At 38.3% G+C, this 23,605-nt stretch overlaps 3 protein-coding genes across 4 annotated transcripts; 1 reads left to right on the top strand and 2 right to left on the bottom strand.

Annotated features, from left to right (window-relative positions):
* Positions 1-4,128: 4,128 nt before the first annotated feature.
* camkk1b (calcium/calmodulin-dependent protein kinase kinase 1, alpha b) lies at positions 4,129-12,648 on the bottom strand. 2 transcript variants are annotated; one of them, XM_071497234.1, is made up of 17 exons: positions 12,524-12,648; positions 10,656-10,976; positions 10,520-10,567; positions 10,337-10,390; positions 10,199-10,250; positions 9,915-10,051; positions 9,301-9,337; positions 9,169-9,190; positions 8,938-9,026; positions 8,244-8,443; positions 8,018-8,071; positions 7,847-7,920; positions 7,538-7,625; positions 7,291-7,419; positions 6,603-6,706; positions 4,609-4,659; positions 4,129-4,253 (listed from the first exon to the last, which is right to left on the bottom strand). In XM_071497234.1, exons 2-17 carry the CDS (start codon positions 10,908-10,910, stop codon positions 4,172-4,174), a joined length of 1,476 nt encoding a protein of 491 aa, XP_071353335.1. In that variant the 5' UTR covers positions 10,911-10,976; positions 12,524-12,648; the 3' UTR covers positions 4,129-4,171. The 2 variants fall into 2 exon arrangements, with proteins under 2 accessions (XP_071353335.1, XP_071353336.1); XM_071497235.1 differs by lacking the exon at positions 4,609-4,659.
* Positions 12,649-13,886: 1,238 nt separating this feature from the next.
* LOC139631816 (vacuolar protein sorting-associated protein 37D-like) lies at positions 13,887-16,667 on the top strand. The gene is made up of 4 exons (XM_071496399.1): positions 13,887-14,017; positions 14,905-15,076; positions 15,193-15,266; positions 15,518-16,667. The coding sequence occupies exons 1-4, from the start codon at positions 13,907-13,909 to the stop codon at positions 15,974-15,976; spliced, it is 816 nt and encodes a 271-aa protein (XP_071352500.1). The 5' UTR covers positions 13,887-13,906; the 3' UTR covers positions 15,977-16,667.
* Positions 16,668-17,903: 1,236 nt separating this feature from the next.
* On the bottom strand, positions 17,904-22,864 carry LOC139631815 (dicarboxylate carrier UCP2-like). Its single transcript, XM_071496398.1, has 6 exons — positions 22,273-22,864; positions 21,534-21,741; positions 19,968-20,171; positions 19,384-19,485; positions 19,040-19,220; positions 17,904-18,928 (listed from the first exon to the last, which is right to left on the bottom strand). Exons 1-6 carry the CDS (start codon positions 22,396-22,398, stop codon positions 18,814-18,816), a joined length of 936 nt encoding a protein of 311 aa, XP_071352499.1. The 5' UTR covers positions 22,399-22,864; the 3' UTR covers positions 17,904-18,813.
* Positions 22,865-23,605: the final 741 nt, after the last annotated feature.

Raw genomic sequence — 23,605 nt, 5'->3', positions numbered from 1 at the left:
TAGAATAGAATGGAATATGACATTGCGTTACTGCTCAGGCAGTGTGAGCTGAGGAAAAAGAGCAGTCATACAGTGAAGTTACTACTCTGTATGAGCGCAGTATTGTGCTGTTGCATGGCAACAGTTTCCACAGAAATCTTTGCTCAGAAACCCTCCTCTTGTTCTTCACATAACTGCAACAAGCAGAAAAATGGGCTGACTGCAGGAATAAAAATGGTCTTACCAACCATTTTATCTTCCAGTGTTGTTCTAATTTAATTTTACACATTAACAGGGAAACTAATATAGAAAATGTAATATGAGATTTTATGTAGTTCATTGTATTTCATAATCTAAACCTTTTTGTTTTGGGGCTGCAGTGTTTCACAAGCTAAGCCACCTCAAAATGCAGGATATTTATCTGTGATAACAAGATATCTGCTAATACAGCGTTTACACTGCCTTACAAAACCAGAGAGCATGAACAGTGAAGGTTCTTAGTCAAACTCTTTATAACCTACCACAGTATTATTATATCTATCCTGAATACTAATCATTGTCACAGACCTTACATCAAACCTCAAAAGACATTTAGATATTAATGTTACATTTTATGTTTGCACAGTTGATAGGGGAAAACAATGTTTGATGGTAGATTTCAGCTAATGAGGTTAATAAATTCATCTTTCATTAAATACCTTTAAATGTGTTATTTAAAGGTAGATAACCACATTAAATCTCACGAACTTCACTGGAGTCAGTGGCTACAGAGATTCTGTTTCTATGATAGTTTGGATAGTTAGCATTTAGCAAGAGTAGTTTATCTTATTTTCCATTTTATTTTATAAGACACTTCATGTAGGACAGTTTACAATATAAACAAAAGCAGTGTGAAATCACCTAGGCCGTCTCCAGAGGCCAAACATATCAGCATTTTAAATGTTATATTTAATCTCTTTTTATTGCTGTTGTTGTTGTCTGAGAATAAATTAGCTGGAGCACTCATTGGTTAGGACTTCATAACTGGAACAGTGGGCCTGAAGCCCCCACAGCTGTGTGTTTTTGCTTAGAAGGTGGCAGCTGAATTAACCAATCACATTTTGATTCGTAGTTGGTGGGACCAAAACTCTCTTAAGTCTTTATGCTTGTCTTAACTGGCATGTGATGCTCTATTTTATGGAGCTGCCACAGTTTCAGACACTTGCTCCTAAATCTTTCATTAGTACGTTTACATTGGCCTGGATTAGCTGTTCACCAGTAAACTCTATAATTTTACCCTTCTTCTGTTCTGCTAACTTCACTTCCACCAAAATGTCCATTACAATTTGATCTATTATCCTCTTCATCAGCTGCTGCACAATATCTATAAAAAAAAGATGAAAAATCTTGGTCTACTTGGTGCTTGTTGCCGTTTCTTTTCTATATTGTATTATTGTGTCAGATCATCTGAGACACTTTTGCTCAGTGACTTTTACATTTTGCAGCATCATGCCTCCTCCTCATCCTCTGAACTGTAACATCTATTTTTGCAGCACAATCAAAGGAGGGAAGAGAGCCGTGTTGAGATGTATTTGGATAAAATATCTGGTACTAGGGCCTTAAGTATTTCTAATTTTTGTTACTTTATAATACTACTCCACTACATTTTGTAGGCAACTATTCTACATTTTACTCCATTACATTTGTCTGATGGCTGTATTTACTGGTTACTTTACAGATTCAGATAATTATTTCAAAAATATCCTTGACAATTAATGATGATGTATTATTATTATAGCTTAAGTTACACCCCAGTATATAAAGTAGTTAAAGTTAGCAGCATCAGTAATTATGACACAAATATAATGTATATAATTCTGAAATTAGTTGTACGGTATATTGAGTACTTTTACTTTTGGTATTTATATAATATATATCGATGCTAATACTCTACTTTTACATAAGTAAAGATTTTGAATACAGGAATTTTACTTGTAACAGAATATATCTACACTTTGACATTTACTTAAGTAATACATCTACCTTTCCCTCTGCTGTAAATGAAAAATTCAAACATTTTCTAAATTGCAGCTTTGCCATGGAACAAAATCTCTGCTGGGTCACAGAAAATGATACAAGAAACAGCACCAATTTGAATCCCATCTCTCTGATATCTTACCCATATAATTCAGCAGGATATTGACCTCTGTTGCAAGTTTACATGTTTCTTTAGCTTTTTTTAATTTGGCAGTTTTTGAATGATTTATTATAAATGTTCAAATACTGTATACCAATAATAACACATTCATTATTATCCCTGTGAAAGAAAAACATGAAGCTTTTTTTATATTTCTCAGGAGCCATATTAGCTTATATTAAGAGATATTTGCATGAACAACTGTCAACTACTGCCAACACATTAGCACCAGCTGTTCGTAACTTCAAACTACGAGTTTTACACAGCACTAAATTAAAACAGGCTGTGCCACACACATAACTTTTTACATACAGATGTACTAATCTGACCTGAAATTTGATAAATGTTGTATATATTGTATATATATATATATATATATATATATATATATATATATATATATATATATATATATATTGTATTTTGCAACTTTACAACAATGACTTAGCGTACCTCAAATTACAAAATGAGGTGCCAATAACATTTGAGTAATGATAAATAAGGGAATGACATTAGTTAGGTTAGCATAATCAGGTATTTCCACTCATTCTATGAATTCTACTTTTTCTGAAACACTTATCACTTCTCCATGTATACAGAAACAAATCAAAGTAATACCTACATTTATAAAACATACAGTATGTCTTTTGCACCTCTACAGCTTTTGGAAGTTATTCTAGCTTGTGATGCTAAAGTAACCAGATGTTCTTAAATCTAAGTTTGTCCTTCATAAGTGCTCAAAAATGCTAAAGGAGACTAAGTAGCTTTTCCCTTCTGTGAATCCTGTTTCCTTTTTACTGTCATTGTCTAACTCTTGTTTATAGATTCACATCTTTTTCTTTGTAACTACCGTCACTGAACTTGCTGTTCAGTACTGTTTTCACAGTTTCATGTCTGCTGTCTTAAACCTTTTTGCAAACAGTGTTTAGCTCGCTGCATAGCTGTACACTCACACCCGTTCATTATGGTGCTGTATAATACAACTACGTCCAACATTAGTTGGTCCAATAATGTGAGCATATGCTGCAATGTCATGTTTATATGTCTGAATTTCATCATAAACACAATGAGGAAATGTATTCAACAGTGTAATTTTGGATATTGTTTTTGAACATTTTTTTTTACAGTTGTAAAGGAGAGATTTGTCAGCGCAGTGAAGGTTATCAGTGTTAACATTGGCTCAAACTAATGGCGGCCTCCTGGTTTATGACTCATCTCTTTACTTGCAGCACAATGCTTCCCTCTACTGGTCCAAATAATAAAGTGCATTTGTTACTGAAAGAGGCCTTAAAAAAAGAAAACCAGAATGCGGTTTTAGTGTTTCAGGGTGTGTTTTGAGAAGTTCGATAGTTGGTTTGGCCACCAAACTTTTATGGAGGCTTGAGAAGAATGGTGAAGGTGATGTAGGAGTGTGTATTTATACATGGATTAAGATAGCATTTTCAAGAAACACTTAAATGATACTAATGGTAAAATGCTATACACATCTTAGAAAATAAAGCAGAAAGACTGTTACTGAATGGTAAATAATGATGAGGCATCCAAGGACAAAACAAAGAGAAAAAAATGCACTTGTTTTCACAAGGCTGCCATCTAGTGTTTCAGCAATAGACAAAAACATCAAAGGCTTCTGCAATAATTCAAAGTCACTGTTTGAAATTAGATTTTTCTTTTATCTCCAACAGCTGTAGGAAAATGTAAAAAAAATATCTTCTTTATATGGCATATTTACATTTTTAAGAACAATAAATCATATTACATTAATGAACAACATATGCCTTCAACAATGCCCTCTGTAATTTAGATAGCCAAGTGGAGCAGACAGAGAAAAATTTAATCTTACTTGCTATCATTTTACGTATTTAATGCACTAGCCATCTTTTTAATACTCAATATATCACAGTACTGTTATTTGCACTTAAGTAAGAAAAAAAACGACAAATATGTAAGCACAGCAAGCATGACACAAAAGCAAAAGTTAGGAGAAAAATTTATTCTGCGTCAATGCATGTGAATTTAATCTGTACACTCTGTAAATGCGTCGACTTCATACAAGTCCTCCAACTCTCCTTCTCTGCTCCCCTCGTTGCTGACTTTCCTGTGGGCGACAAACGTTCGATCATGTTGCTGAAGCTACTAAGCGAGACTGCTGATATGGAGGAGGAAAAGGGGTGAGGTGTGGGGTGGTAACACTAGACTAAAAATGTCACAGAGTGCATGTCCTCCGCAGCACAGCTCATCACTTTTTATCCACATCAACCTCAAGAGGACACAAGAGAAACACGACGCAACTCAGAGTGTGTGCGCCTATTTATTTTAGGTACAGCTCGTGGTTGAGAGCTTTGCGTTGTCTTGTCTCTCTTAAATCCTCTTAAGGTTGGACAAACAACTGATGAGCTGTGCTGACTGTTGAGTGTATATGAGCTCAACCTAAATGCTTTTTAAAAATTTACCTTAAGGAAGGATGAAGCTGAGGCGAAGACCCCAATAAGCCCCAAGAACCACTGCAAGAAGGAGATGTAATGTAAGGGGCCAGAATTTATACTCTGTTTGCAACACAATTAATGACAGATTAACACAGATTTTACTGTAACAGGACTGGAGCAGTTTAAAGGACTGGTCAGAACAAGGGGGGGGAATGAGCTTATTCACTTTTTTGCAGAGAGTTAGATGAGAAAATTGTTAACTGTTTTCACAGTAAATATGAAGCTATCTTGGCCTGGCATAAAGCCTAGACAGGGGCAAACACTAGCCCCACTGTGTTTAAAGGTGAAAAACTCCTACTAGCACCTTTAAAGATCACTGATTAACACTATAGGCTATATGCGGTCATGTGCCGGTTAAAACAATTTGAAACAATTTTTTTTTACATATTGTACAAGATTGAACAAACAAGATATAGCATGTTAATTAGCGAGCTTTAGATGTGGTGACAGGCAGATTTTGTTGCCTTTGGACAGAGCCAGGTATGGTTCAGCAAGAAAGTGAATAAACAAAGTTTCTCAAAGTGTCAATTGCTTTAAGATTCAGCATTTGAAATTTTAAAGTTTAATGACGGTGCTCCACCAGGAAATCATTTTTAGTCATTTTTATTATAGTGCTCCCATCAGGCCAAATGTGCCTGTGTCTTTACTGTGCTTCTGCTCTGTAAAACATATGGAGAGCCAAAGTGTGTAATATCAAACAATTTACAAAGATTATTAAGTAAATAATAGTAAAAACTCAGCTCAATATTTGAAATGCTATTTCAACCATGACTGTTTTATTACTTTGTTTTATTACTGTTTATTTTCATTACAAAACTTTGTCATTCATGACAAACAGGGTAGAGTTAGTTATGTAATTTGCAGTTATGTCAGCAGATTTGCAATGCACTCTGTTACTGTAAAAAGAGGCATACAGTATATTTCATAATAATAATGGTGAGCTGAGTTAAACAAAACATATCTGATTATTACACACTTTTATGGTTGTATTAAATATTTTACATTATTCATATTCACGTCATTACACATTGTCATATTAATTTATTTACTGAACAGTCTGGGTCTCCATACAGAACAATGTACAACTTATGTTAAAATCAGACCAGAGATGAGATTTGAATACAAAGTCTAATCTTTAATTAAACTGTCCCTACTACTCTAAGCGGAAAGTGTAATATTTTATTACTGGACCACATATGCCACAATACATCATCCCTCCAAGAAGATCAAATTTCAATATTTTGATCTTCTTCTTCAAGCCAGCTGTAGCACCAAACTATGCCTTTCAAAATGTGAAATATTTATAACTTCTACTTTATTTTTGAAGCACTGAAATACAATTTCAACATACCCATAGTCACCATGTTTTCAGTCCCGCCTGCTGTTGTCTTAGGTGTCACCATTTAACAAACAGTATCACATGTGTCAGACGGACAGACAGCCTAATCATCTCCACAGATTTCAGTGTGTGGAGGACCGCAGTGCTATATACTGTAGTGCTGGTAGCATGTGTCTGTGTGGAGGAAGATGTAGCTGCAGCTCCACATCTCTTCACACACGGAGGTGGATTTAGCTGGTGGAATTACCCCCCCAGACAGGACTGGCTTGTTAATGGAAAACAAAAGCAGTGCAGCCATTATTACTGCTGCCACAGGGGCCTCCATTTAGCTTATCAGGAGAGGACAAATGCTTTTATCTGCCTGAGTGCCTCTATTATAAAGACCAAAACAAAACAAACACAGTACAAGAGCTAGTCAGTATTCAAAGATTAATGTTCTAGATGTCATGGTAGATTTAATATGTTCAATATGTAAAGAGACAGACTACATGTAAAGTTTGTAACTGACTGATCTATTTTTATCCAAGCATCTGCTCGCTGCTTTGTTTTCTCAGAGGCCTAATCGCAGAGCTGGCAGTTTGGCAGAGCAGAGCGGGCAGGATTTGCAGAGTAGGCTACTTACGTAAGAAGACCTCCAGGGGCAGACATGGACCTCTCTGCCCGTCTGCCCTGACACTCAAAGGGATTACTGAAAGACCGCTTCCTCAGCATGGACTTTACCAGAATCTGCAGTGAACATCAGAGAGAGTCTCACATTAAAGTCATTTCCATATTGCCAGTTAAGTCTCCACACCAAAATATCCACTTTTAAATGTCAAATTTATATTAAAAAAAAAATCCTGCTAAAAATCCCATTAATTTCAATTTCTGGTCAACAGCAAACTGTTGAGTGAATATTATACAGATTGATTATTCATGTCCCTGTCATCAATCGTGTCACATAAATATAGCAATATCACAACTCTGAAGGCAACATGATCAGCAAAATGATATCTCTGTGTCCACTTTGTGTCTTTCCATGTCTGATTTAGCCCTGCCTGACAAATTTTAACAGTACCTCACCAGTTCCTTCTAAAAATGTTGTTTTCAAAACTTAAGTAGCTCTATATACGTTGAGATTCAAGTGCAAGAGTTTTGTGCATGGTTGAGATGTGAATGAGAAAAACAATCTGAGTCATATGTCTTTAAGACAACAGAAGTAAATGTAAATATGCATCTGAGATTTTGCAATATTCAAACCAGCAGCTGGATTTGGGCAGTGTGGTTTTTAAAGTGTTAAATGACAACACAAGGAGTGTCGTTGGACTCACCACAGCAGAAAGACTGGAGATAAGTGTGACGCTGTTTTGCACCTCCTCTTCGGTTACTTCCACTGCTGTGCAGTGCTCCTCCTCCAGAGGCAGAGGATTCGAGCCGTTCTCTGTCACCCACGGATGTAGCTGGAACAACACACATACAAACACCTTTATTATGAAAATCTAAGAGATTGGTGGTGAACACATGGTCTTTTGTATAATATCAATCAGATGTATCTAATCATTTTTCTTTCTTTGTGACCTTAATTTCAGGGATGCTGATTCTTGTTTCAGGGTTTTTATCCAGCATCCGTCCAATGAGCTCCTTCAGTTCATTACTAATCAGTGGCCTGTGAAAAAAGCAAAATGGCAACAAACAGTTTATAGTTTTACAGATAAATGTGCTTTTTTGCAAGGTTGAACAAACTGGGAGTGGGCACATATTTCATCCTGGCACAGGATAAGAGGGTTAAATGCGGCATGACATATTTTTACTTGTCAATCACACATGTAACTAAAAGCATTATTTTATTTTTTGTGCTGTTCTGCTATCGAAAAGGTGTTTGCTTACATCTCTGGAAAGTCCACAGGTTTGTTCTTGATTTTGTTGTGCAGAGAGACAATGTATTCATCATAAAAAGGGCACTGGAACAGGACAAACAAAATTAAGTGATAAAAATGTTAAAATTCAATATTGGACCAGCTTTTTATCCTGCACACATTTTGCTGTGATCTTGCTTACCTTCCCAAAGACAAAACAGTACAGTGTGACTCCCATCGCCCACACGTCTAATGCCTGGTAAACAAACACACTAATTATCAGGCATGTGCCATTCCTAAAAAGCTCTCAGTAGGCGGTTGGACAACATTTCTTGATAATTTCTCACAATTAAGCAGAACCTGATGTGATGATTCACAACAACAACATATGTAATTCAGTGATAACCACTGCCTGTGTTTTGTCTCACCTTTCCGCTGAAGCTCTGCTCATGTTCCATCATCATCTCGGGGGCCATGAAGGCCGGTGTCCCCGCCGTGCTTGAAAGGAGGGCATCCGTCCCTTCAAACTCGTTGCTCACACCAAAGTCAGCGATCTTGACATGACCGTCGTCCCCCAGCAGCAGGTTGGAGGGTTTAATGTCTCTGTGGATGATCTTGTGGTAGTGCACTGGACAAAACAAGACATCAGCTCTGTAGTAGTTTTAGAGCAGTTTGCACTTTGGTTACAGTATAGTAGGCCTATGGCAAAGAAAATAAATCAATGAAGTTTCCTTTCAAAATGTCTTGAACTGTACAAAATAAAGCAGTCACCAAGCCATCTTCTACCAGACAGAGTCCTCATTTTTCAGTTCAACTGTTTTTTTTAATATATATATATATATACACACATTTAACATTTGACAGTTATTATAACTTCTCCTTTGAAGACATATTTTATATTATTACAACTGTTTTTCTTTATATTGTCATTCATTATCTGTTTATATACCAGTCTGCAGGGGGAGATATAGTTGCTGACAAATACATGAATAAACACTTCTGTCTGCTTGCAACTACATTATAATGTTAGTGCTTATACATTTTCAAATAGGGTGTCTTAAAGTGAAGTGATGCTGTTTTTACCGTGTGATATTTATAATTCAATCCTAACTCTAAACTTACAGTATTCTATTCCCAGGACGACGTCCCTGAAGTAAAAGCGAGCCTGCTCCTCTGTAAAAGGGTCGTCTGTAGGCACCTCCATCACTGGGCTGATCAACAAGTGGGGTGGAGAAAGGCAGTAAAGCAATAAAATATTTATAATGTATCTCATGGTGGTATTACCAACTCTTCAAATGTCCGGCTGATCTCTACTTGGATTTGGAGAAAACACATGAATGCACAAAAACATACCCTTTTGTCATCAATTCGAAGGCTTGAGGATAAATGATCAGATTTTAATCACTTCTTCCCTTCGTGCTGATATTATATTGATACATTAGGGCTAAATTCATTAACTGCATAACAGATAAATTAGCTCCTTACCCATATGAAGTCCATCTTCATCAGGATCATCAAGCACCTGCAAGACACATCAATTCAGATCTCTCATATTCTGCCCTATTTTTGCATAAATCCAGTCATTCATTTCTACCATAGGAATAAAAATGATGATAGTGCTTTGGGGGTTGTAAAGGCCCTGCACACCCATGGTACACCCGCACAGATGATTTCACTTACTTTGGTTGATTACAGCTCTTCTCAGTTCTCAGTTTAACCCTTTATCATTGTCATTTTATATAGAGTGGTGACAACATGTTATTCCCAGTATAGCTTCACCAGTGTTAACCAGGTTAGCCTGCAGGCGTTTGCAAGAGCTCTCATTTTCTTCTCACATCTCTTTTATTGTATTCCTCTGCTTTTGTAATATTCCACATATATATTAAAGACAATGCGGTAAAATAAAATTTTAGCATTTACCATGTTTTACCTACAACCCATCACCGTATCCTGTTGCTTACAGAAGAACTACAAAAGAAAACGACTTACTAAATGTTTTCATGGGTCCCTCAGACTGCACTATAATCAATTTTCCAATGGAAATCATTTAAATTAAAGATTTTAACAGCTGTGTATGGAATTGAGTCACGTTTACTCACCTCCACCAGTTTAACAACATTATGATGGTCCAGTTTCTTCAGGATGGCGATCTCCTTGTACACTTTCTCCAGAGGCAACACGGCTTTAGGGAACGGATCCTGCTGCTGTGAGTTTGATCCTTGAAGAGGCAGGCGACCTGAAAAGTATACACACACACACACACACACACACACACACACACACACACACATAAACACATAAACACACAAAAACATATAGTATCACAAAAAGAATTAGACATTAGACATTTCAAACATTATAAGAGATAGAGATTTTCACTCACGCAGAAATCCACACTGCCTCATCAGCCTTTTCTTTGAAACAACTTTCATTGCCTGAATGAATGAGATAGAGCAAATAATGGTTGGACAAACTGTAAATACTTTGACCATAAATACACAATTTAAGAGCTTCAACTTACATAGTACTGTTCAGAATCTTCATTATAAGCTAACTTCACCACTCCATACGAACCCTGGGGTGTAAAAAAACAAACAAAAAACAAATAAACAAACAAACAAAACCCAATGTAAATAACTTTATTTAAATCTTCACCACCTCTGTGTCATCTGGAGTATTGGGTGATTGCAAGTTTATTGCTCACCTTTCCAATCTCGTTCTTCAGCTTATACTGGTTGAGCTGGACACAATCCTACAGAAATTGAAGGGAGAATTCAATCAGTGAAACATCTTAGGAGTAGCATGTTGAGTTATGCCTCTGTCTGTTCAGGACTCCTTACATCAGCATCTGTGATGGACACACGTTTGGTCTCAATGGTGGGCTGTCGAGCCATGCGGCTCCCTCTCTCCTGCAGAGAGAACTTCCTGTCTGAGAGTCGGGCTCTGTGAGAGCTGGTGGTCCTCGGAGCACCCGACCTGGAACCATTAGGCGGGGTCATGCGGTTGGCGGCCACGTTCATGGCTGCCACCAAGTCGGCCAGCTCGCTATGGTGCTCTGAGTCCAGGTCTGCCCTGAAGACAGTGTCGGCACTCATGATAATTTGTCCTCGTTCACTCACAGGTTAATGACCCAGAGGTGGCTCGGAGGAGGCATCACTGCCCTGAAAGGCGCGGAAGCAGAAATGACACGAAGGACATGAAATCACACACACTGACAAGTAAAGACCCATACAGCTGGGTATGCATGGATTTGAAACTTGCCTGAGTAAGCTGGTTTTCTTTTTGTCAGATTTATGTGGAGACAAAATCAAGACTCTAACGTGTGAGAGTCACGAAGCAAACATCAACCTTTTTAATGCAAGAAACCAATTTCATATTTGCTTATTATTTATCTTTTGAGTTGAATTTTCACCATTTCTTGTTGAAGCAATGCTTTGTAGCAGTTCACTTTCATATCCTGAATATCATGTTGACTTGAAGATAGCTCTCTCAAGCAAGTTTCAACTCTCTGCAAATACATCTTTATACCATACTGCATGAATGAAAATCACTGTCTGGCTTGAGTATAGGGAGTCAATATAAAAATGCATGGCATGTTTAAAGGCAAAATCAATCTGATTTCACACACCAAACTCTTTTGGAGGGCACCACTGAAAATGTAAAAATGTAAAAAAAAAAAAAAAACTGCATGAAGCCTCCTGTGGCTCCAGAGGGACCTGCAGGACGTCTGATAAACTGCCTCATGATTTCACCTGAGTCAGCACTAGCTGGGGCTGAAGACTGCAAGTTTGAAAATGAAAAAATCTTGAACTGAACTGTTGGATGTTAGAGTTGCATGATGGGTAATGTAGGTGCCAAGAGTTAACAGGAAGAAGAATGCGTGTAATAAAAAAGACTGCCCTGGCTGCTCAGCTGCATTGAATTTGATTTTTTTTTTTTTTGTTATAACTGTTTCTTTGTGAGTCCAACAATGTGTAAGAGTGCAAAATTAGGACACTAGTCTTTTAAGACAGTGGTTGGCAGTCAAGTACAAACAATAGTTAATGGGCCAAAACATGTGAAGCCTTTAGTGGTGTAGTCCTGTAAAATTTTACAAGAATTACAGGAACTGCATGCCCATACAGGCGTTCTCAATTTCACTGTCTAATTAGACCTCTGGTCAGGTGGATGTGACTAAAGTTATGTCACTATCCAATACGATCAACTAATAACAGTGATAACAGTGCAAACTGCTCTGTCCTAACAGGCCAGTGAGGGAAATGTTTGTACACGCGGTGTAAACAACGGGTATAAGCAGGCAACATAGGTGTAAGGGCTCTCATACTGGCCTCCTAAACAACATTGTACACAGTGCATCGAATGGGTAATACAGGAAATGAGGGAAGACAATGACATTCATGAGCACGACTCACTGTTGCTTAAAATACAGTCTGGAGAACTGAAAAGCTTCTTATGTAACAAAGTAGAAAGCTTTAACAGGCAAGTAAACAACACAACACTTACAACAATACAAAAGACTGACACAGTGTATACACATAGGCCTATTGTAAAAAAAAAAAAAAAAATCTCTGCCTTTGCAATGATGTAAAAAATGGTATATTAAAAATGATAAACAGCAGCTAAAGCCTGTTATCTGAATCCCCTTTAATAACACACAAATAAAATATTGTGCGAGATATAATACGAGGTCAATTGTGATGGTACTCACAAAGTGGAGGTGTCCTGTGTTGAGGGCGGTTGAGGTTAATCTGCATGTTGTCCCTCTGCTCTCACTGCTCTCAGAAGGGGAAGCTCCTCTAGGCCTCAGTGCAGGACTTTCACTGACGAGCAGGGAGGGACCTCGGCAGCGCTCGTCTTAAGGATTAACTGAGGCTACATATAGCCGAGGCAGAGTTATTCTGAGAGTCACCTGCATAGTAGGGATGTGTTGTCTCCACCAGGCTCCCTGATCCACACAGGACAAACACTTACAGGACAGAGCTGGACATCAGGGGTCACAGCTCCAAGAGACTGTACACTGAAAAATGTATGGTTTTAACAAAATGCATATATCTATACATTTTTTTTTTCTTTCAACTTATGGCTTGTTTACTAGTTCTGTCATTGTACATCTGTCCTCAGTTGATCAAAAGGTGTAAAGCACCTGACACTTGCCATGCACATATTGTATATTTACTACAAAAACTTGGGACAATTTATTGTTATATTGCACATGTACAGAACAGCCTACATTGCACTGTATATTGGTATTGTACATAGTATTTCTATTGTTTATTAATGTATATAGTATTTCTATTTTATCATATTTATCTCAGATTCTGTTTCAAATCTTTTTTTTCTACTGCTGAAACTCTTTTGTGCTGCTGTGTCAATTTGAATTTCCTCAACAGGGATCAATAAAGGTACATCGTATCTTATCTTATTTTAACTGTGACCTTAATTGTTAAAAACAAAAAGACTTTGTGTGTTGATATATTGATGTTCCTTGATCCATTTAAGAGAAAATTGCAATATGTTATCATTTATTTCTAGACACTGGAGGGTTTCAGATTTCCTTGGAATTGAAGTCCACAGTACAAGATAACACATAAACAAACAAACAACTTCTGTAAAGAAGAAATTATATAACACAAGACCAGTTGATTACAGACTATGACCATGGATGGATTACAGAGAGGTCAGAGGGCCCCAGAGCCACAGCCTCAGTAGAAGTGACAGTGTATGTCTCTAGAGCTCTGTGAGAAAACACAATATTTCGTGCAAAAACTGCTTAGAAAAACTTGACCTTGACTTGATTGTCATTGTATAATTGACAAGTTCACAAAATGATGAAAAGTAACCACAAATAGATGAAAAACTGCCATAAAGAGACACAAACTAAGCCTAAGCGTCCTATGTATGACTACAGAAAGATGTCATATCTCAGAAACACACTGACGATATGAAACCTAATGCTCTACTCTCTATGAGAGTAAAGTGAGTTTTCCGACAGTCACTGAATGCAGCATCAACAGCTCACTTTGCACCCCAGCAGGATGCATCAGGTACCAAACTTTCAAGAAGCTCAGAGCACCCAGTTACGACAGTCACCATGTCTCTGTTGGAGCAGTTTTTTCAGTTTGGAGTTTTTAGGACCAGAGAACTGCGCGAACTGCTGGAAGATGAAGACAAATTAAATCACCTCATCAAATGTAGTGAGAGGGTGAGTATCTGACCACAAAAGGCTCCATTTTTTAAATTAGATAATATTAAGTTGTATACATGGAGATTATATTACCTCTTATTCTTTCTAGGAAGCAAATGGAAATATAGCATAATATATAGGCATATGTGTAAAACATGATTTGATATTACTTGTGTAAATGTATGTGTAAATATTCTGTATGTGACAATATGTTAAAATAATGTTACGATATATGTAAAAACAGGTACAGATTGGTACCTATGTACCATTACTTCATGTAATTGTTCATGTTTTAAAAGGGTGTCCACTGAGATTGATGAGTAGAAAAACTGTATGGGTCCCATGTGTTTAACTCTTCAACACAAAAACACATTTCACTCACTCTGCAGGGTTTGGCTTAAATTATAACAAATTTAGCATTTTTTATTGCAAAAAATTTAGAGGAAATTTACATTTTCTAAAAGAATTTATTACATTGACAGATTGACAGACTGTTTTATAGGAGGTTTTTGTAGTTTATGCCGCATTTTCAAAATGCTTAAAAACAATTAATTGACATTATACAGTATGTAATATGTATGACAAATATTTTAAAATTAAGTCATAATGAATGTAAAAACATCAACTTCCTTCCCATTGTAGAAGTCACCATAATGTAAATCCGGTGTAGTCCATAGCTAGACTGGTAATCAGAATTAACTGTGATTTGGTTTCACTTCATTCAGAATTTATTTCAACTGCTCAACAAATGAAACATGGGCAGCGATTCACAGGTGTATAAGCATTCTGACACAGATTTGCTTTCATGTTGTCTCCTGCTACAGCTGCAACTGAAAGATGCTTTTAACATTTTAGCATGCTAACAATTCGAAAATTTCTGTTAAACTATGTGTGGTCATTTCCAGTTTCAGGGCCTGCAGAGGGCTGCAGAGAAGATACTGATTTCAAATCAAAAATTGGCCAAAGTCAGTCTTTCCCAAAAACCGAAATTTAGAGATGCTAGGTTGCTGCTTGCAATGAAGTACAAGGAAATGGAGAAACTTAGAAACCTCATTCAGGCCAAACAAGAACAACTTGGTGAGTATTGAAATATATTCTAATGCATTTTACCCTGGCTGTCTTTAATTTGCATTGACATCGTCATTTTATTTAGTTAAAAAATGCTGAAAAATGTTTTTTCTCCCCATTTGTAGCTGAAAAATACAGTGTTCATTATGCACAGTCGTGTCTCCTGAAAATGATAAATCGTGCAGAGGAGGAGTGTGAGGTAGGGATGCATTTTTTTAATGTCTATAGTTAGCATATTGGTGTGTGCTTTCTTAACTTAATAGTGTTACAATACATCATTATATTCAATTACCTTATAGTAGTTGCTCTCAATACACAGTAGATAAAAGATAAGAGATAAAATAAGTAAAAAAAAAAAAACCTAGTTTTTTTCCCACTTAAGAAAACAGATGTCAGCAAAGGAGAGGTCTAATTTAGCTTCTGGAAATAATGAAATATTTATCCTGACAGCTGCTGTTTCAGAGGTTTGCAGAGGGGAAAACGCCGCTGCCGGATTTCTTGGAATCTTTTCTCAGCTCGAGAAAACTCCACCACATCAGGTTGATCCTGGTGAAGAAACTCCAGGAAATCATTCAACATAGAGAGAAAACAACACAAAGACTCGATGAGATTCACTCTGAAGCTCAGGATTTTTCATTGGGCTTTCCTGAGCAGATCCACAATCCCTGCCGCCCCATCTGCAGTCTAGCCACAGTTTTGGTCTTGCCCTCCTGTTGCCACCCTCCATTCCTGCCCTTTGGTGACCATGGACACTCTGCCCAGTATCTACCACATTTGCCATTTTGCTTCAATTACGATGAGTCCCTTCGGCCAGCAGTGCGAGGACGAGGCCCCAGATGGCCGACAACACCTGTCCGTCTTCAGCCACTGAAGGTGCAGCAGAGGAGGGATAAACAGGCACCACAGTGAGGTCTAATCCAGTCTCAGGATGCAAGTATTGGTTAACAAAGTTCAAAGACTGTTGAAGTTCAAACCACTCTAGGACCAAATCTGGAAATACTGATACTTTTTAAAACTTGCCTGGTTTTAGTGATTTTCTACATTTCCCAAAGTCTTCCAACACCAAACAGAGACAGGTTCTGAGTAAATGACCAATTAGTCATTAGAAAAAAATACAAACATATTTATCATTTACTGTAACACTGTGGCAGCAGCGCTGAATAAATTTCAATGCCAGTGCTATTTGCCCGGCAAATAGTGGCCTGTGGCCCAGATGTTACAACATAACTACAAGGCTCCTGTAAATCCCAATAAATATGTCACCAGTAGCATTCTGTGTGCAGAAAATCTCTCAATTATATATTTAGTATAGTTATGCAACACAGAGCATTTACAGTATATTCATGTTCATGAGTCTTTACATAAGATGCTCACTAATAGGAAATTAGTTTTACAATCCTAAAAAAAAACAGCTTAAAATAAAATTAAAAAAAAAAAAGTTAAAACGAAAATGTTGGCCCTCCGACGTATGCTGCAAAAAGAAAACTGGTCCATGATTAAACCTAACTGCTGCAAAGTCCATTTGGTCACTCGTCTGCAGGATATACTACACAAGATGACAAAATGGAACCAGCTAAATGTATCATCAATAACTGTTGAGCTTTTGTTTTTTGCCGAGTACATAAGGAGTTCCTCAACCAAACCCCTCTTACTAGATGTTCATTAGTTTGTTTCTCAGAGTGAGAGTGAGAGAACTGGTTCTTCCTGATCACTGTGGTAACACGCCCACACAGATAACATAGCTTGTAAACCGCTGATTGTATAAGAAAACCAACATCATCATCTCTGGTGAGAACATTTGTGCTTCCTTGAGTCAGGAAAAATACTGAGCAGAACACTGTTGGTTCAGCGAACCTGAACTGCTCACCGACACTCGATATATCCGATCATTAGTGTGCAGAGACTCCTGCCAAGGTTGGCAAAGGACAATTAACTCCACTTTTCTTTCCTCTTTAAACTCACTGTTACCCCTGTTTGCACGAACACATTTACACATACATCTTTTGCTAAAAGTCTGAGGGTAATCTTGTAAAACTCATCATTTGCTCAGTATCTCTGACTTTTCCCTCCCCATCGATTCACCTCATTAGGGTCAGCCATGGGCGCCATATGGCCCAGAGAAGCTTGCCGTACCAATTCAACCATGGAGAAACCTCACTGGCACGACAGGAGATGATTAGCAAGGTGGAGTATGTTCAGAGGCTTCTGTTACACCACAGACTTCAGTTACATCTTTGTCAGCAGCCTCTTTTGTTCCACAAGACTCAAACTGGGCAATTTTCTTGTCTGTCAGCTGATTGTTTTGTGCTTCTCACCTCATTCACCTCCACGTCGCTGCATTGTTCAGTGGGCAATCTGGTTATTTTTGCACAGGTAGGTGCAGACCTTTTTTTTTAATGAGTTTGGTTGCACACAATTTAATGACAACAGTTATTAAAATGCAGCAACAAAGCCACCCTATGTTGTAAAATATATTTCATAAGCTATATAACATTAAATTAGTGTATACATCAAGTGTTTCCTGAGATTAAACCATGGTCTAAAAATGTGGCCACATGTACTGTGCTGTATTGTTAATCTAAACACAACGGTTATAGAAACCCAGCCTGAAAGTACTTGGTTTTCTGTCATATCTCACAGTTAGGGGTGTTTTATCTTCACGCTGTTTGCCTGAAAGGTCTCATGTAAGGGGGGTTGTACAGCAGAGTATCTATAACAGCGTTCAGTAGTAGAGCGGGGTGTGGTTCACTGTGTATATATGTGTGTCAGTGTTTGTTTGACCTCCTTTGTTTCTGAATCTGCTCTTTCAAACAGACAAAAAACATTTATGGATATCTTTGGTTTATTCCATTCATACTTTATTTCATTTGTGAAATATGTATTAAAAACATTTGTGGTGTTTTTGGGATCAAAATAATTTTCATTGCAAAACCTAAAATTATTTTGGCAGTATAGACTGTACAGCTTCATCTTATCTTTATAATATATCCAAAACAATTCATTAGTCACTTAACAAAAACAAAACAAAACAAAAAAAAAAAGCAGACATTAGTAGATACAAAAACCCAACAAGACAATTTAGAAAACCAGTAAGTTACCGTGCTTAAAGAAAAGCACTGAAAGACAGGAGGAGGCCCTGCATCCTCATCCACATAGATTTCACTCTGTAAATACGTCTTTTTCACAGCAGACTTCATAACTGGTCATAGCTGGAAAAACACAGGTGGTACTCATAACATTAACTATGGCTCTGATCCATTCAAGTGTCCCAGTAAAGCTGGGCAGACACTGCCATTTTTTATTCATCATGTAAGATGTGTGAGCTCACACTACACATTTTAATCAGCCTTTCTTCGATGTCTGTGCTCACATTGTAAACTGTATTCCACACACTGAACAAGAAGAAAAAATATAGAACTGCAGATGCTGGAAGATACAAACCTGACCGACCTGTCTGTTCACCAGTGAGCTCGGCCCAATTCAAAACTTAGTCTGAGGCGAACTATTCAGAGCTGAAAAAGGCCTATTAACAACAATAAAAACATCTATAATATCGTCTGCAAGTTAGCAAAGCATCAACATCAATCACCCCTGCAGTTTCTGTTTGGAGTCACGAGATGTAGATTTATCCCTGAGGGAGAATAGGCACAGACCAGTAGCAGTAGTCACAACCAAACTGTCTCTCTTATGCATGCCCTGCTTTGTGCAGGCAGTCCTGGATTTGCCACAACAGGTGTCCAAGAGGTTCAGAGATGAGACTCACAGGACCGCTGGTATCTTATCACAGCTCTCTTAATCTGCTCATAGCTCACAAACATCACAATGTTCCAGGAACCCAGACGAAGAAACGAGGGCATAAATCTAAAAAAAAACCACAAAAAAACAAAAACGATATAAGATGAATGAAAATTTTTTTTCTCTGTTGAACATAGGAATATTGTAGTAATGATCCCGACATGCTGCAGTACATACCCCTTATAGAAAGCTGTGGGCCCCTCTTTAATCAGCATGGTTAAGGCACAGTTCATAGCACCGCTGTACTGCCCGGGCACTGAGTTCATGAAACGTGTTTTTACGACATCCACTGGAGACGCTACGATTGTGGTGCAGAAACCTGCTGCGAAGGCTGCTGTGAAGTGACACGGCATGTTGTCTGTGGAAAAGAAAATATTTGATTTTGCCAGGGCCACAAGAAGACTGTGTAAACTGTGGGACTGTTTTCTCATATCTTGCACTGTGCTGTAACTTCACTGTAATTTCTATACTGTTTCATCTGCTTTATTCTGTTTCATCTTATTTTCATCTTCTGATCTCACCTGTCATCAGGTTGTGTTTCAGGATGAGTTCTTTGATGATGTCATAGGTCACCAGCTCGGAGCAGTTTACGATGGCATTACGAGCTATGTTTGGCAGACAACCTGAAAGAACAGTTCACCATTTTAAACAATAAAATTCACCCTGAAGAACCTTAAATGGATAGTCCACCAACATGCACTCATAAATCATATTGAGTGTCAAAAAAAAAGGCGGATCCAAATTTGATGCAGCAGAATACTGTTGAATTTTCTTCCATATCAAAGCCTGACACAATACCCACAATGCATCTCTAACAGCAGCTAGGTCGCTGTGAGGTTTAGGTGTGCTGTGCTAATAGCAGCTAATGTAGCCTCCAGCAGAGATGAGATGAGAATCAGGTGGCAGAGATTTGGTAAGCTCACACCTCCAGACTTCACACAGCTCCCTCTGGAGCCACAAAAATCTCTATACACCTTTTTTCAGAGTTCAACCCTTGCCTCCCATGCTGCTAGCCATTTAGATATTATTACTGACTTTGCAACAATAATACTCACTATGCAGTGCAATTACAAATTTGTGTCCTTATTTCTCCGTTTTCATGTACCTTTCCAGAGCCCTTTAACACCCTCATCTCTGGCAATGGTCTTGTAGGCATCGATGGTGCTGTTGTATCTCTGCACGGAGCCGCTCTCAGGCAGGCGGGCCTGAGCCTGGAACCTGACTTTGACCACATCAGTGGGCTGAGCGAAGGACACCGCCATCGCCCCTGTGGTGCAGCCTGCCAGCAGCCGAGTCCCGATTCCTGCATCTGTCATACAAGCAACTCGTATTAGACACTTCTCTTCCAGACAGAGTACAGCACTTTTATTCATTAAATTATCTATCATGTTATATTTTAGATTTGTATCTATCTATATAATCTCTCTATCAATCGATACATGAGAGGAATGAATGAAGTAGAAAGAAAAGTTGAAATCTGGCTGTGGAGTTAGCCTTTTGAAATGTCTATTTTCAAAAGGAATCTTTTACTTATGATCACTACTGAAGCTTCATTTCAAGCATTTGTATAATTTTTAAAAATCCATCATCGGTATAAGACTGCAGCAGGACAGAGGACACTAAAGACAAGAAAAAGCTTCAGGCAGAACCCTCTCACTGTTATCATTCAAAACAGGTTTGACTGGTTTCACTTGTTATCTGCAGAGGTGCTGTATGTGAGGATGGAAACAACCAGGTTATCAGAATGGAATAGCAGAAGTCTCTCAAGCTAAAAACGTTCAAGTTAATTGTTTTTTTAGTAATGAACGGGAACCAGGAAAGGCCTTAGTGAACACAGATCTGCTCCCTGACAGAGGAATCTGCCCTGTTAACCACATCCTGGGGTTGTTATCTGCAAAATGAGCTCATAACATGCAGCTCTTTCTGCCTTAACACAAATGTCAGACTTTCTGTGCACTGAAATAGTCTGTTATAGACTCTACAAAGTTGTTTGATTTGGGATTTCCTATTTCTCTACAGTGTAGGTAACATGTTCTGTCATTCGGGGGCAGTGTTTTAACAGTCTCAAACCGTAGATCTCCTTCAATAAGCTCAGTATAAACTGACCGAACTGGCTGTTGTTGGAGCAACTAAAGGCATGAATTCAAAATACTGTAATGACCCAGTTTGCCTTGCAACACATGCACTCAGGTATCCTGGCTGTCATTTTGTCTAGACGTTGTTTTATGCTTGCAAATGCAGGTCAGAATAAGTAATTATTAAAGCAGCAACAATTATTTAATTAACAAAATAGTGACTCACAGGATTAATCTGCAACTATTTTGATAATCAGTTTGTTGTTTAAGTAAATGCTTTCATCAAAAATCCAAACACGATGGTTGAAGCTTCTCAAATGTACAGTATTTGGCCTATGTATATTTTTTTTCAAATGTTTTATAGACCAAACAATTAACCAATTAACTGAGAAACTAACCGGCAGATGAATTGATAATGAAAATAATCATTAGTTGCAGAAATACAAATGAAGTGTATGCTCAATAATTTGCACATTATCCTATGAGACACTTCACATCTGCTGTTGTAAAACAAAGAGGAGTTTTGATGGAAGATGAATATGGCAACAGAAACACAATCCAGTGGCTCCACTGCTCGACTGTGTGATGACACATACTTTCTGATCCCCTGCTGTAGACCTGCTTTATGGTGTCGTACAGGCCGATACGGACTGAGGCGAAGCTCATCTGTCTCTGCAGCCCTGCCACCAGTCCACTGTACAGACTCCTCGGGCCCTCAGTTTTCACCATGGTGCAGATGGTGCCAAACACACCTCTGTATTTCGCCTTCTGGCCCTCCAATGAGGGCCTGGATTCACCTTGAATCTGGAGTATACATAAAATGAACAATAAAATTTGTTCCATTGCTCAAATTCCTTAACACCGTTTGAGCTAAGATGAGTTTTTCAGCTGCTTGGTGGGAGAATTAGGGCTGCTATGATCCAATCAAATCATGTATGAAGTTTATATGCCTATTAGCTGTTTCCTTTTCATGGGTTGGAAGTGTTGCATCCATAAAAAATCCTTAGGACTGTAAATACCACTGAGGACACCAAGGGCATCTTGTGTCTATTAATCTGGGGAATTTTATGACCTGAGAAGGTATTTCTACAATAACACATAAATTACACATGGTGAGTTTTTTTTATGGTTTATTCTGGCCCAAAAAATAAATGAAAATAAAAGGATTTAGTATCTTTGCAGAGAATTATATCCTAGAAAAGTGTTTTGACACTATTTAGACCATCATGCAGAGGAATTAAATTCACAAGAACTGTGATTTAATAGTTTAAATTGAAATACCATGGGGGTTTGGTTGGGAGACTGATGGCCAGGCAATAAGGAGTGTATCCTCACCTGCAGTCTGACTTTGGCTGTGTCCAGCGGGAAAGTGATCAAGTCGGCCACACAGCCAGCTGTTCCAGCTGAAAAGATCTTGACAGTGGCTGTAGGGGCCAGATCAGCAGTCCCTCCACCAACCATGATCAATAACTAAGCCCTGAGGATCAACAAAGTCTTATCCACAAAAACACCGCGCGCAGCTTTAGATCAAGCCCGGGGTCAGATCCAGGGGGGACAGGCAACTGCAGCCGGCGTCAAGTTTCAGGCAATGAAAAGACTGTCTTTGGAAAACTAAGTCCTCTTGTTGAGCCTTTCGCCATAAAAAAGCTCGAAACTATCATGCCAAGAAACAAAGAAACAAAATAAAAGCGAAGAAGATCAGCACGACAGCTCGCTTCCTCAAATAACCACAGCAGCAGCAGCAGCAGCAGCAGACACCTGACCGCTACACCAGCGACATCCGCCTCCTCTGCGACCTGCTTTTCAACGGAGCTGCTGCCGCTGCGCCGCCCACACACACGACCTGCGAACCAGGTTGATCCACAGCTGTGGTGCTAGAAGGCTTTTAAATAGCCAGTGGTAATGGTTAGTAGCCCATGTTTCACCTTGTTTTGATGACAAAACACACACACACACACACAACTCTTTTGTGCCATTTGCTACTTCAGCTTTGCCACTTCTGAGAATTAAATTTGTAGTCTTCAGATGGCTTGAGGACCACAAGTTGTTGAATGGAAACCCTCAGTTCAAAGCTTTGGTGTAGTTGAAAAGCAGTGTTCTCCATCTAAAGGCTCTGTCAAGTTGCACTGTGGAAATGACAGAATCCACTGTTTTTAAGATTCATACTAGGGCCTGAAAGTCAGGATGTCTCTGCCTCTGCTACATGGACTTCTATGCATTTTCGGTGTCTTTTTCAAGTACCCTGAAAGTGCAATAGTAAATTGCTGAAGGACATCTTTAGCATATTGTATTTGAAAGCCTCAATGTGCAGGTTTGGACTTCTGACTGAAGTGACTCCTGGACTGGTGCTGTAAATCCAAAGAGAATCAGAAAACACAGCACATTGCCTCCACACATCTATTTTAGAGCTTGTTTTACTCTGCTCTAAACCCTAATTTCTTTACAAATATGACCAGAAACCCATATAAATGGAATTAACATACAATGTTGTATTGTTCACAAATGCACCTAGGACACCTTAAATACGTACTGTTTTAAAATCATCATTTTAAACCTACCACTATATCCACTGATATCATTAAACTGAGAAGCCTTTTGAACAGCAGTGCAGCACAAAAAACCCCAGATACAAACATTCATACATTCACGTTCCAACATGTAAAAGTGT

The sequence above is a fragment of the Trachinotus anak genome, unplaced genomic scaffold (assembly GCF_046630095.1).
Source record: "Trachinotus anak isolate AG129_WGS33_773 ecotype Australia unplaced genomic scaffold, CSIRO_AGI_Tana_v1 ptg000014l, whole genome shotgun sequence".
NCBI classification, from domain to species: Eukaryota; Metazoa; Chordata; class Actinopteri; order Carangiformes; family Carangidae; genus Trachinotus; species Trachinotus anak.
Note: the sequence above shows the minus strand (reverse complement) of the source record. Positions and strands in the feature narration are given on the sequence as shown.

What these genes read in the sequence shown, in the direction of transcription:
- camkk1b (XM_071497234.1), bottom strand. Translation starts at nt 10,910, where the DNA reads ATGAGTGCCGACACTGTCTTCAGGGCAGACCTGGACTCAGAGCACCAT. An exon ending in TGAAGATGGACTTCATATGG is followed by an intron (nt 9,191 to 9,300) that starts GTAAGGAGCTAA and finishes TTTATCCTCAAG; the next exon opens with CCTTCGAATTGATGACAAAA. An exon ending in ACTGTTTTGTCTTTGGGAAG is followed by an intron (nt 7,921 to 8,017) that starts GTAAGCAAGATC and finishes GTCCTGTTCCAG; the next exon opens with TGCCCTTTTTATGATGAATA.
- LOC139631816 (XM_071496399.1), top strand. Translation starts at nt 13,907, where the DNA reads ATGTCTCTGTTGGAGCAGTTTTTTCAGTTTGGAGTTTTTAGGACCAGA. An exon ending in GGCCAAACAAGAACAACTTG is followed by an intron (nt 15,077 to 15,192) that starts GTGAGTATTGAA and finishes CCCCATTTGTAG; the next exon opens with CTGAAAAATACAGTGTTCAT. An exon ending in GTGCAGAGGAGGAGTGTGAG is followed by an intron (nt 15,267 to 15,517) that starts GTAGGGATGCAT and finishes TTATCCTGACAG; the next exon opens with CTGCTGTTTCAGAGGTTTGC.
- LOC139631815 (XM_071496398.1), bottom strand. Translation starts at nt 22,398, where the DNA reads ATGGTTGGTGGAGGGACTGCTGATCTGGCCCCTACAGCCACTGTCAAG. An exon ending in CTACAGCAGGGGATCAGAAA is followed by an intron (nt 20,172 to 21,533) that starts GTATGTGTCATC and finishes CTTGTATGACAG; the next exon opens with ATGCAGGAATCGGGACTCGG. An exon ending in GAAACACAACCTGATGACAG is followed by an intron (nt 19,221 to 19,383) that starts GTGAGATCAGAA and finishes TCTTTTCCACAG; the next exon opens with ACAACATGCCGTGTCACTTC.